Raw genomic sequence first — 14,428 nt, forward strand, 5'->3', positions numbered from 1 at the left:
CCAAGTCAACTCTTCACCACAAATCCATATAAAAAAAAAACAAATTTCAGATAATAATTTGAAATGAAATATATTTATTTACAAATGAAATCTAAAAGATGAATATCTCAAAGTTTCGAATTGAACAATATTTCAATAATTTTATTATGCCCTTTCAACTTTAACAAACGAGGCATATTAAAGAACGTACTCAGCACTAACCTATTATATAATATAAATTAATTAAATAAGTTAAACTTAACAGCTAGCATCTCTAGATTGATAAAATAGTATATATCCCGTTTCTGACGATTTCTGTATATCTGAAGTTAGGCCGTAGAAATCTTCTATAGCTGACGCGTCTATTTTCTGCGAAAAAAAGAGACAAGGTTTTGGTAAGGATGGTAAAATGTGACATTGAACAGTACCTACTCTAAATAAAGGTAGAGGACTGTGGGAGCTACGCATTCAACCACACGTCGTAGAAATAACTGTTAGAGATGGATGAGTGAGACTTCATACCACTTACTTTTTTTTTATTCATTTATTTTTCAAAGGCACATATACATAATCAATTTTAAAGTTACTCGCCAAACTGCGGTTTGTTGGCGAGACAGCGCTCATTTTTTACATTTTTATGCACCTAAAAAGGTACCGTACTTAACCCCTTACCGCATATGCAACCTATATACTCGTATATGGCTGATATAATCTTCTACTCTATTGACAGCTATTTGAGTTCAAATTTAAAACTATATTTTTTTATGACACGTTAAGGGATTCAGTTGCTATCATTCTATGCTTGCATGCCCTAAATTATACAAGTACATAATTTTACAAGAAGATAGACTATGCAAAAACAACAAGTCTAATAATAATAATAATACACGTTAGCTGAGGTCAAGGTAAATTATCTAAAAGTATTTTTTTAATTTGTTCTTTACTTCCATTATGCTATATTTCTTTTCCTCTCTTAACCATTCTATATCATTATATATTTTTGGGACCAAAAATTTATCTTTTCTTCTACCATAATAGTTTTTGACAAAATGTTGTACATATTTCCTTATTCTAATATTCTTTGTTCTATATCTGCTTTTCTTAAACACTTTAAATTTATTATTATAGTAATTATCTATAGCTATCAAATATTGTGCTCTTTGAGTCACAAGTAATATTTTATACATTTTATAAAGTTTTTCGTAGAAGCCTTTCAGATTATTTTTAGTTTTGCTGTCCAATAAGTATTTGAGTGATCGTATCTGTAGCTTTTTAATTTCCTCAATATACGTTTGGAAGGTTCTGCCATATACATTAAGTCCATAACATATCACTGATTCCGCTAGTGCATAATATACTACAAGCATAGTTTTTTTACTAATTAATTTATGTAAGTAGTACATTTTGCTCATTACTGAGCGTAATTTTGAACAAACCACATTGATGTGTGTTTTCCAATTAAAGTTGTGATCAATATGCATAGGAAGCGCTGGTGGCCTAGCGGTAAGAGCGTGCGACTTGCAATCCGGAGGTCGGGGGTTCAAACCCCGGCTCGTACCAATGAGTTTTTCGGAACTTATGTACGAAATATCATTCGATATTTACCAGTCGCTTTTCGGTGAAGGAAAACATCGTGAGGAAACCGGACTAATCCCAACAAGGCCTAGTTTACCCTCTGGGTTGGATGGTCAGATGGCAGTCGCTTTCGTAAAAACTAGTGCCTACGCCAAATCTTGGGATTAGTTGTCAAGCGGACCCCAGGCTCCCATGAGCCGTGGCAAAATGCCGGGACAACGCGAGGAAGAAGAAGAAGAAGGAGTTTACGTATTCTAGCGGTTCACAGTTGCATTTGTTATCCTTTCGGTTGTGCAGGCAATCGTATCCGTGTCCTCTGCGCGGTGTAGCTCTGCGGTTGTATGGGGAATATATGTGCATACTTTTCGTTTTTGATATGTTTATAATTATTCCGTTATCGTGGGCGTTCCGTTTTGCATGTCACTTACAGCTTACGCCATAAGTGACATACAAGTAAGTACCTACGGTCGACGTCAAGGATATGTTAACATTTTTAGATAATTTTTAGATTTTGATAAACAAGTCCAAAAGTTTGAAAACCCTGCTGTCCAAAAAAAAAACACATTTCGATGCAAATCAATGGAAATGGAATCAACTAACTTAATTCACAGTGTGTATATTGATGTCAGAACGTTACGATCGCCGTTTTGTCGTCGTTACTTAACGCCGCCAAGACCATCTCTATCAAAGTTCGCTGTCCCCAGCGGACCGAAACTGTTTAGATAGGAATAGGAATGTTAAGAGGAAACATTATATGTCATTTTTTCATACAAACGTTCTCAACATTTTCCTTTATCTTCTTCCTCCTTGACATTTTTCCCATTTACTTGGGATCGGCCTTTCTTGTCCTATTCTTCCATAATACACGACTTTTGGCTGTTTCAGCGTCTGCATTAACATATTTCATGTCTTTATCGACTGTCGTCACGTCAGCCAAGTGGCAGTTGGTCTTCCACTTCCTCGTTTTTGTGTCGGCATATTTAAAGCTAACTTGACCATATGATCTTTTGGGCGACGTATAATATGCCCGTACCACAGGAGACGATTTTCTTTGTTTCTCAGATATAGGTGCGACTTTGAAACTACCTCTTATAATATATAGTCGTTTACGGATTTTATCCAACAGTGTGACTCCTCCCGACCAACGCAACATGCGCATTTCTGTAACATGCATTTTATTTATGTGTTGTTAACATGTTGCCCAGGATTCCGAGCTAAATAAAAGAGCGGGTCTTATTGCATTTTTATAGATTTTCCCTTTAACTTTTATTGCCAGTTTCTTATCGCGTATTACGCTCAGTTCTCTTCATTTTTGCCAACCTACTGTGGTCCTATGTGTGACATTCTTATCGATCTTGCCATTGTTGCTGATAAAGGATCCTAATTATCTGAACTGGCACACAGTAGGAATTCTTGTTGCACCGATGTTGATCTCAAAGTTGTTGGCGTCGGAAATGCCAATAAAACACACATGGCATATGCTCAGTTTTCATTCCGCTAATTTTGAGCCCATTTTTTCAAGTGCATCTATCCAGTTGTTAAATGTGTGCGGTCATCTATATCCTCTGAGGTGAGTGCAACATCGTTCGCGTAAAGGATGTTCCAGAGGCCGCTCGGCTGGTGATCTTCTAGTCTACCTGACACATTGTTGGGCACGGGCGATCGAGACAAAGGGTGAAAGCATTAGCTGTTAGTTTGGATATAGCGAAGGCATTTGATCGCGTTTGGCACAAAACACTTCTTTCGAAGCTACCATCCTATGGGCTTCTCGAGAGATTACGTGTATGGGTAGTTGCAGTAGCTTTCTAGCAGACAGAAGCATAAAGGTTGGGGTTGACGGTGAATGTTCAGAATCCATGTCTGTAAATGCTGGTGTCCCCCAAGGCTGTGTGCTATCCCCACGCTATTCCTTCTGCTTATCAGTGGGATGCTGTAAATCAGCGGCATTCAGCGTAATCGCTTACCATTAGGTGATCCGTCTGCTCGTTTGCCTCCTATATCATAATAACAAACAACTCTCCCAGATTTTTAGACAGTGGGACATAAGTTTGATACCGCGGTAGTTACCAGTCTCTCGCATCTACCTTCCCTTTGTAAAATGGTATAAGAAGACTGTTTCTCTCCAGCTTTCAGCAGGTTTTGGTTAACCTTGTATAAGTTTGTTTAACGTTTCATATAGCCAGAACATACCTTCTTCGCCTAAGTGCTTCCAGACTTCTGACGGGATTTCATCTGGTCTTGTCGTTTTCTTATTTTTCATTTGGCATAAAACTTTCTTAAGTTCATTGGGTATTATCGCTAGAAGCGAGCCATACACCGAATTTGGTCGAGACGTGTTTGCATTTGTCGGGGGCGACACATTTAACAGTTCTTGGAAGTACTGTAACCGTACTATCTCTGAATATCTTTATCCTGAGTTACCCGGTGACTCCGGTGGGTTCCGGTGAGTTTACCGGATGCGTCATTTATGTATTTGAGAGTTGTTATGTCTTTGGTGCTGTTGTGACGCGATTTCGCCTTTAGGATTTGTCTCTGGATACAGCCACGATTCGTTTAGCTTGCTGTTTGAGGTCATTGTATAACAAATGGTCTGCTTCTTCATTCGTGGACTGCCAGGTTTTAAAAGCTTCTTTCTATTTAGAGACAGCATTTTTCACCTCTGTGTTCCACCAAGATGTTAATTTAAATAGACCTTTTCCTGCCTGCGGTGCGACGTACGACATAGATGTTTTTCCGCAGTATTTCTACACGCCACCACCGCTTCTGAAGCGGTGGTGGGTGGTGGCCGAGTGGATATGACGTTCGACTTTCAATGCGGAGGTCGCGGGTTCAAATCCTGGCTAGTACCAATGAGTTTTTCGGAACTTATGTACGAAATGTCATTTGATATTTACCACCAGCTTTTCGGTGAAGGAAAACATCGTGAGGAAACCTGCATACATTTGCGAAGAAATTCATAGGTGTATGTGAAGTCCCCAATCCGCATTGGGCTAGCGTGCGAGCCCTCTCGCACATGAGAGGAGGCCTGTGCCCAGCCGTGGGACGTATATAGGCTGAATTATTATTATTTCTACACGCGAATTAAAACTATTCCATATTTCTGCGGCAGTTGAATCCGAGTCTTCTATCCATACATGGACCATTTTGGCCATTTTTTTACGTGTTTAAATATTTCAATATTACCAGTAGCTATGTCTGAACGTTTAGCTTTTTTGATATTCTTATTTTTCAACAGGACAATGACGCGTTCAGGGTACTGTTGCGGCTGCCGCGATACTGCAGTGCGTCGGGCATGTTCGCCGATGCGCATGTGGATGGTTTCCACGCGACGCTGCGCAAGCGCTGCGCCGCGTCGCTCCGAAGGGTGCGCGACAGCCGCCACAGTCTCCTGGCCGTCGTCGTGGCAGGGAGATGGGACAGTGCATTAATTAGGCACTGGACCTCCCAACATCTTAGTTTAGGTACTAACATAGTAATTTAAGTATATTTGTAACTAACAAAATATGGATTGTGTCGTCCGAAATGAATGATTTTTATTTTATTTTATTTTTATTTATTTTTATAAGAACTACTTAGGTTACTTTAAAAAAGCGCTAAAAACGGCCTAATAAATGCGTCGTAAAAGACGTCTAACATACAAAATCGGCAACAAAAAACGCAAAATCAAAACGGTCACACACAGATATTTTTTCTTATTCCGCTCCCAAAATTGCGTTACCATTGGAATTTCTGAAATTTTTACGCATTATTTTTCGCCTAAGCTCCAAAAACTCGAAATTTTGCGTGACGTAATTAATGGATGACGCCAAAAATCTCTCGCGTAATTAATAGACACCCCCTGGCCAAAGGTCAAATGAGCTTAGTTCTGTTAATCTGTGGGTCGTGAAGGCTCTATAATAGTGTCAGACCGAAACATGTTTTTTGTCAAAACCGAATGTTCGGCCTTGGATCTAGTTTCGGCCGAAATCGAAACTTTTTTTGACTTGTTAAAGTCGTTGAAAAAATTCCATAAAACCGTGGCGCCCTCATTAGGGGAAATGTGTATTCTAATAAACCGATTAATTTCTATATACATGAATATTGTTGTCCTCTACTTGTTTACAAATTTTGGTCTGTGTCACATAGATTACTTTCGTAATTTCATAAGACGAAGTACTAGTACGTAATTTTCGACGAGGCCGATAGGTTTGGCCGTTTTTGGCCGAAACCGAAACTACGGCTGAAACATGATTTTATGGCCGAAACCGAATCTTCCCGAACCGGTCGGATACTACTCTATAATGGTTTTATAGTAGGTACAGATTTTATTTCACCAAACATGCATTTCAGTGGTCTTTGACTCTAGGCCCATTCCGTTAGGGTTTATCTACTAATCATTACTCGCAAGAATATCTTACAGGATAAAAAAATAAATACACACGCTGCAACAGTTCTAATATGGGTCTCCGCAGTCCGCGCTTCGTTGTACAAGCTATTATTGCAGAATTTGGAGATTACTGTACTGTACTGTCTCTCACTCACGTAACTAAATAATGAATTCCATATTTTTAACGCTATTTGATAGCTGTCTCGTCCCGAAAAATAATAAATTGCTGGCGAAATAGTTATTGATATAGCGACTATAGGAATACATAATGTCGGCAATGTTGTTTGAAAATATATTGCCGGCGCGTCACAAAATGTTTCCCAACATATTATCCCGAACATAAGGACGCTCTGACCAGCGAGTCGTGTCACAAAAAAGGCGGGAATTTCCGTAAAAGCCGCGCCTGGCAATAAAATTACTATGAATTTAAATAACAGCTTGAAACTGACAGCTTATTTGATAGTAAAAAAAGTTGCCATATAAAGAATCAAAAAAATATGACTTAATGTGACACGAGTCGCTGGCCAGAGTATTCCCTTGCATAATTGAGAACAAGTAGTCCCCCTCGAGCGTGGCGCCCATACTCACGTCGACCATGTCGTCGTCGAACAGCAGCCAGAAGCCGTGGCTCTTGACGATGCTGATGTAGTGGCCGCGGTTGGGCCCGGAGCCGCAGTGCACCACCACGGCCACGAGGTCGTACAGCCGGTCCGGGTTCACCGCGTCGTCCGACTGGAATTTGCTCTTTATTAAGGATAGAAGGAACTTTTGTCGAGCGAATGGGCTCACTGTACAAACAATTTACTCTAATCTTTAACTATTGTTTTATGTTCGCAGGCAGAAAGATGCCCGTTGTCCTGGACGTTTTGATATGATAGGGTAGTTGGGGAAAATAGAACAATTTATTATTAACAACATGACAATCCCATACATCATCTTTCCCTACCCTTATCTTACTCTAACTGACCTTAAAAGGGTTGTTATTGTTATAAAACTATTAAGCATTATAAAGAATGTATCAGATTTATCAATATCATACATGAAAGACAAGAAAAAATATATTTTTCAAAGTCTCAAATGTTAACTGAGAGAGAAGAATGACTTAAATTGTAACATGATGAATGCACCAGTAGAAGTCGCCAATAATATTCTCCTAAGACTCATCGTACCGGAAAAAATGAATTGCAGTTGAATTTGAAATCAATAGTGCAAGAAGTAAGGTTGAATTTCTCTTATTTTAAAATCGACGTAAACAGATGCTATGCGACTGTTTCTATTGAAAATAGTTTGAATTTCATTGAAGTAATCAGTACTATAGGTAGGACCGTGGGCCTTAAGAGTATGAGATGGGACAGGAAAAAAATACTAACCGTATTAAATAACCTGAGTTCCAAGGGAAACACAACTCTATGCGACACTTTTATATGCCTATTATATTGCTCCATATACTTAAATCTCTTGAGGTGCAGGGCGAGTATGAGCGGTAGTTTCTTCACTCTCATCCTCTTCTGCGCCTCCTGGTAGCTGCTGCAGTTATCACACTTGAACTTATTGTCGTTGCATAATGTTTCTGTGTCGCTGAAGCATTTTAAACAGTGCGTTATGCTTGTGTTCTGGCCTACGTCCACCTGGAATAATCAAAAATATTGTTTAGACAAGAATGGTGTTGTACTTTCCTACGTGTATCGCAATTTTGGTATGAGAAAATATGTTTCTAAGGTGTGGAATGCCAATCCAATTTGTGGTGTTTTTGTAAAAAAAAATATCGAGCGGACTTAATGTTATCATACACTCGCGGGCAAATAATACGGGTCAGTGACAAAAAACCTTGTATTTTGCAAATTAAAGCAGTATGTGCAGGAACCTAACTGTGTATTATACAGAATTTAATATCGAATTCTATAAGAAATCTGGAAAAGTTTTATTTAAAAAAAAAGTCGAATTTGGTACTAAAGTCAAAGCAAAATGATAAAAGGCAATTATTGTTGTCTTTGATGGTCATTATTGAATTACTATCATGTCGCTAACACAAGATGAATGCACACGTATCATCACTTTGTTACAAGAAGGCAGAAGTCAGAGATATATAGCAAGAAAAACAGGCGTGTCACTATCTACGGTGCAGAGGAACCGGCAGGCCGAGATGTACTACGGCTAGAGAAGATCGATTTATTGTTACGAGCGTATATTGTGGTTTCTAATATCATTTTTTTCTAAAATGAATAGTTTGAGCGAGAGACACTTCCAAAGTGGTAAAATGTGCCCCCCCCCCCCCCCCGTAACTTCTAAAATAACAGAATGAAAAAACTAATAAAAAATATATGATATACATTGTCAGGTTTCTAATATCATTTTTTCTAAACTGAATAGTTTGCGCGAGAGACACTTCCAAAGTGGTAAAAAGAGTGTGTCCCCCCCCCCCCCCCTGTAACTTCTAAAATAACAGAATGAAAAATTGGTTTGAACGAGATCTAGTAAGTAGTTTTTTTAATAAGTCATAATTTTTTTTTTTGTTTTTTCATCAAACCCATACGTGTGGGGTATCTACGGATAGGTCTTCAAAAATGATATTGAGGTTTCTAATATCATTTTTTTCTAAAATGAATAGTTTGCGCGAGAGACACTTCCAAAGTCGTAAAATGTGTGTCCAAAGTGGTAAAATGTTGAACAAGTAAGTAAGTAAGTAAATATTCTTTATTGCACCAACAATTATACATTTTACATACATGTAAAACTACAAATGAATTTTAAAGGAAAATAGAACCAGGTAACAACAGGCGGTCTTATCGCTAAAAAGCGATCTCTTCCAGACAACCTTTAGGTAGCAGGAAATTTCGAACTCATACAAAAGTCAACAGGTAGTGCAAGGAGCTAAATATGGAGACTATTAATAACAACAAACAACTATGAACAAGATCTAGTAAGAAGATTTTTTTTTTAATACGTCTTAAATGGTACGGAACCCTTCATGCGCGAGTCCGACTCGCACTTGGCCGCTTTTTTAAGTATATGCGTTACCAACTTCAAACATATCAGTTAGTAACGCTTATACTTAAAAAAGGATACTGTATTTCATTTTTTTTCAAGCCGGTTTACTTTTTTTGTAAAAAGTTTTTATTTTTCAATTTTTAGTTTTAATTTAAAGCATTGTCAAGGGCTTTTGAGTGACGCGTGACACATGAATGAAAAGCACAATCATGTTTAACATATTAAATTCTTTAACTTTAATAAATAATCAGGATTTTCTTAGAGTCCGTCTGAGGTCGGGAAATCGCAATTCGTGGATGAGTTTCGATTTTGTCGGATGACGCGAAGCGGAGTCCGACAAAGCAGACGAAACCACGTTTTTTTTTTTATATTATAGGACATTATTACACAAATTGACCCAAGTCCCACAGTAAGCTCAATAAGGCTTGTGTTGAGGGTACTTATACAACGATATATATAATATATAAATATTGATAAATACTTAAATACATAGTAAACACCCATGACTCAGGAACAAAATATCCATGCTCATCACACGAATAAATGTCCTTACCAGGATTTGAACCCGGGACCATTCGCTTTATAGGCAGGGTTACTACCCACTAGGCCAGACCGGTCGTCGAATTGCTGTTCCTGCCGAGGCATATATAGTGCTTTTCTCCCAACATGCGAGGAAATCAGGTAAAATAGTCATAATTTAAACATAAACCAGCACTCAAATAGAACCTTCACATCAAAAACGTCAAATACATTTTTTTTTTATGCTACGTCGGTGGCAAACAAGCATACGGCCCGCCTGATGGTAAGCAGTCTCCGTAGCCTATGTACGCCTGCAACTCCGACCGCAGCTACATTAATTGGCTGTATGCGTTTTTCTTAGTGGACACGTGTTTTTAAAAAGTAAAAAAAACAATACAGTAATAACTTTCCCGTCCGCTAAAACACGACAATAATGGTTTGAATTTTTTTAATTTGAGTTTGATCATAACGAAGAACTTCCCGTACTATTTTTGCTACAATAAGGTGAACATTTCCGAGCATATTGGAGAAAAAAATATTTTATTAAAATTTCTTGAATATTAATACGTTTTGAGATATTGGCGTAAAAGGAAATAAATGTCTCATTTTTCCGCCTTTTTTGTAAACAACAAATACATTTTTCTATACATCATTCCAAATCCAATATCACACATATTTTTAGGAGTAGTATCTCTATTTTTCACCATTTTGAACTTATCGAGTAGACTAACAGTTCCAAATTCAGAAACAAAACTAAAGCTTCTGGGACGTAGGCGGCTATAATTACTTTACACATATATGTAAAGAATAGGTACAATTTCAAACATAGATTCTAAGTGGTAGGTCTTAGAAGATCTTACACTTCATAATACAAACCTGCAGAGTCATTGTCGAGACTGTGCGTCTCACTTGTGAGTACTGGAAGATTTCATGCTTAGTACTTACAGATCAATGCAATTCTCGTTCTTGTTGATAGTAGTTGTTTCACTGTAGAGACAGTGTCTCACTTGTGAGACCCGGAAGATCTCATACTCATACTTCATACCTGCAGGTGAAGAAATGCTAAATCTTACCATAGTTCAGACAGCCAGCCCCGCTCGTGACACCTGTTTATAGATCTCAAGCTTCATGCAACAACACAAGCCATATCGAGCTTACTCTGAGACGAGATTGATTTGTGTAAGATTCTCCTAAGAATATTTATTTATACCTGCAGATCGAAAAAATGCTCGTCCTTGCTGCTGACAGTCTCACAGTTGAGACAGCGAGTCTCGCTCGTGAGCGTGCCCTGGAATATTTCGTGGACCCAAGTCGGGTCACCGCCGCTCGGCGCTGTGCTCGTGCCATTGCATGTCACGCTCTCGCCCGAGGCATTCTTCTGTACTTTTAGAGTGCTCTGGTTACGTTCCGCTGGAAAAATAATTCTACAGTTATTAACTCATGCAAGTAAAATTATGAGAGTTTTGAAAAGATTATGGGGTAGTCCGGGAGACTTGCCCAGGCAGAAAACTAGAACCATTTCATACAAAAAAGTGCCAAAACATATTTTTCAGCAATTCAATATCAACTAATAATAAGCTTCCTGATAATATCAAATTATTGTATGATTTAGAATTTAAGACAAAATTTAGGATATGGCTTCAGGAACATTGTTTCTACTCTGTTAAGGAGTATCTATTATTGTTACTTCATAAGGACACCTTTTTACATACATATTCTTGCGAATAAATTATTCTATTCTATGCGAATAATACCTACTTGTTTATTTATTTTTTATATGAAATTTGCCGTCTGGCAGTCGAAAGGTTAAGTAAAGTACTGATCTTTGAATTTAGCATTGCATGGGTACATACCTAAAATAATTTCATTTATATGATTGATAAGGAAGTTTAGAAACTCATGGGCATCTTGTTGCATGTAGTTATCGAATTCCTCTGGAAATAAAAACAATATATATAATGCAAAAATAAACGCAATAATTTTGAAGTCCATAAGGTAACTTGAAGCACAGTCAATCGTGCATCGGATATTTTTTTATCTCGGAATTCATTCCTTAAGTGTGAAATAGGGGTTGCAATTTAGTACAAGAGTACTGAGTGTAGGAGAGCCTTTAACGTGTTATACGACATTGTTGCCGGCAGTGTCAGTGGGTGGTAACACAATAAAATTCAAAGTACATTATTAGTCATTGTGTGGATTAAGTGAGAGCTTGAAGGTGGTTTAAATGTGTTTCATAAATTTGTTGAACAAATTAAATTCAGCCCATTCTAGATCAAACTTAGTCAAATGTGATAAACTTTCACCTTTCTCCTTCCTAAGCCTTGCAATAAATTTTTTTGGAGCTATTGAGCCTACTTTCTTCTTCTGCGTGGCAATACTATAGAATAAGTCTGCTAGACAGGAAAGCAACGTCTCCTTGGTGCGCTTGTTCTTTGCCTTGTATTCCAACACCTTTTCTCTGAATGGACGGCAAAAGTATAGGGCTTGCAACACAGAGTTGCTGTAGCAAGTGTTGCCGAACTGAAAATAAAGTGGGTCTTTTTAATCATGTTTCAATATGAAGTTCACCCATTACTAAAATATTTATTGCACACAACTGTATGTATACTGTTATACTCAAAATATAACAGTATACATACAGTTGTGTGCAATATAATAGCAGTCAATAAGAAAATGAAAATTAAGGTAAAACTATAACTTTAGATCAATTATATTAGATCTTTTTATATAATTCTTCTGCAAAACTTGACATTGTTTCAAAATTAACTGAAATAAAATTGGAAGTAAAAAAAAATATCATGAAAATCAGCTTTTTTACTAACTTGTGGAAATTCTTATGAAAATGAAAACCCTACAAAAAAAAACAATTGTGTACTATAATAGTAATTTAGTAACTTGCCTATTATTTCCAATCAAAGCTATCTAAACTCATGTCATCCAGAAAAAATGTACTTCTCTATAAGACGATCTTTCATTCAATATTCATTCATTCATTAATTCATCTTCATCGTGGAGTGTACAAGTGGTCCATCATTCAAACTTTGTTGTTGATTTTGACTGACTACTTGTTTTGTCATGGGCAGCACTATCATTAGGAGCGTCCACACAGAGCAAGCATACGCACAAGGCAATTTCCCAGTGCTCAAACCGGCCAGTGTAGACGTGCCTTGGCCGAGGCGGCACCCTCAAGCGAGGAAAACGCGCGCGCCGCCGAGGCACATCTACACTGGTTGGTTTGTGCTCAAGGAAATTACCTCACTCGCATGCTCGGTCTGTATGGACCCGCCTATTTAGACCCTCAAGCAATGTAATCTACTCTAGACAAATAGTTTATTGCAAAATGACTAGGCATCTCTAACAATGACAATGTCTATTTTGTGAAAGAATTCAACTATCAAGGGGTTTCAACACAATCTCTAATTAGGTATTGTACTCTTGTTGTAAACTTAACTAGCACACAAATCACTGTCAGTTTCAGTAACAAAAATATCCATTTCCCGATAATGAAATAGAAATGAATAACTAAATGTTAAAATTATGCATGCTTAATGCATAAGCTTAATTCATGAGCCATTAATATACTTACATTGACTAAACCAAAGTAGTGTTCATTGGGTGGGAACTGTTCTGAACCAATATCTCTTTCCAACTGCGATATATTTGCGCCCTGAAAATGATCACATAATGCCTAATCTTATTAATTTCAATGAAAGATGAGAGAAAATGCCGATTGTTTTAGGTAATGAAGTGGGACATAAATAACCAAAAACTTGTATGTTCAGTATTACTAGTCGCCGAAAAATCTAAATTTACAAGTTTACAGCAATTAGAATAAGCATAAAATAGTCATAAGCCGTGTTTTTCACCATTCTCTGTTGGAAATTAAGGCCGAGATCCTGACATATTGACATTTGCAATCCGTTTTTAGCAACTTATAACCGGAATATGCTTTTAATGCAGTCTTTAAACGATAGAATAACGACTAAGTAGTTGTACTATTCAGAAACATAATTAAAATTTCTCTGGAACTAAAAATTAGGCAAAAGTGGCTAATCGTACAACACACAATACATGACAGTTCTTCGGCGGCTGGCAGTTACCACATGACCAGAGACAATGTACAGAAACATAATGCAGAGGGCCTACCACGAAAATCGAAATTTGTAAATTACAGGGATCTCTCTCTTACTCCAATGAAGGCATAGTTAGAGGAACAGTAAAAGAGAAATATCCCCGCAATTTGCAAATTTCGGTTTTTCGCAGTCGGGTCGGCCCCCAGATTTGTTGACCACCTATATTTATGGTACAGTAATGTTACCATGTATTGCACCTTGGTTTTCCTTTGTTGCATCTAGGTGAAAGTGCTTATTATACACTTTCGTGACTGACGTCGGGGGGCCTACCGCGAAAATCGAAATTCGCAAATTGCGGGGATCTTTCTCTTTCACTCTCACTAAGAAGTATTTAGAGTGACTGAGAAAAATGCCCGCAATTGACGAACTTCGATTTTCGCGGTTACAGCCCGGGTCCAAGCAAGATCGTTTTCCGTTTCACGAAATACGTATAAGAACATCGTTAACAATATTTGACATGAAAAAAATACTTTGTCTCTAATTGCCATAAATGTATAATGTTTCAGTTGCAGTTGAACTAGTTAGTTACATCAAGAAATATTGTTAATGATGTTCTAATATTTCGTGAAACGGAAAACGATCCTTTGGCCCGATTTCGGGGCTGACGTCGCGGCCGATCGTTCGCCGTCCGAAGGCAGGATAAGTGTAATAAACCCTTTACGAGTAACAGAGCGCCGTCATGCATGTACAGAATGGCCTGGTCTGCGTTCTCCTTCATTTTAAATTATTTTTTCATCTACCAAAAAATTAACTGAAGAATAACTTTTTCTTACAGGAATAAATTTGTCTTTGTACTGCTCTGTAATCTGTAGAGTCAGACTAAGATAAGTTTGCAATGATTTAGATACCCCAGCCTATGCAAGTGTTA

At 37.7% G+C, this 14,428-nt stretch overlaps 1 protein-coding gene across 2 annotated transcripts; it reads right to left on the reverse strand.

The window, feature by feature from the left end:
- Nucleotides 1-44: 44 nt before the first annotated feature.
- LOC133517102 (ubiquitin carboxyl-terminal hydrolase 46) lies at nt 45-13,680 on the reverse strand. 2 transcript variants are annotated; one of them, XM_061850250.1, is made up of 8 exons: nt 13,294-13,680; nt 13,014-13,094; nt 11,731-11,947; nt 11,281-11,361; nt 10,638-10,837; nt 7,291-7,548; nt 6,509-6,664; nt 45-348 (listed from the first exon to the last, which is right to left on the reverse strand). In XM_061850250.1, exons 1-8 carry the CDS (start codon nt 13,336-13,338, stop codon nt 238-240), a joined length of 1,149 nt encoding a protein of 382 aa, XP_061706234.1. In that variant the 5' UTR covers nt 13,339-13,680; the 3' UTR covers nt 45-237. The 2 variants fall into 2 exon arrangements, with proteins under 2 accessions (XP_061706234.1, XP_061706235.1); XM_061850251.1 differs by having other exon boundaries at nt 6,509-6,652; nt 13,294-13,678.
- Between the last annotated feature and the right edge of the window lie 748 nt (nt 13,681-14,428).

Source organism: Cydia pomonella, chromosome 4 (genome assembly GCF_033807575.1).
Source record: "Cydia pomonella isolate Wapato2018A chromosome 4, ilCydPomo1, whole genome shotgun sequence".
Classification (NCBI taxonomy): Eukaryota; Metazoa; Arthropoda; class Insecta; order Lepidoptera; family Tortricidae; genus Cydia; species Cydia pomonella.

Excerpts from the sequence above, each read along its gene's own strand:
- LOC133517102 (XM_061850250.1), bottom strand. The coding sequence starts at position 13,338 with ATGTCAATATGTCAGGATCTCGGCCTTAATTTCCAACAGAGAATG. Across the intron at positions 10,838-11,280 it reads TATAAATGAAATTATTTTAG|CGGAACGTAACCAGAGCACT; the intron begins GTATGTACCCAT and ends TTATTTTTCCAG. Across the intron at positions 7,549-10,637 it reads AGCATTTTTTCGATCTGCAG|GTGGACGTAGGCCAGAACAC; the intron begins GTATAAATAAAT and ends TGATTATTCCAG.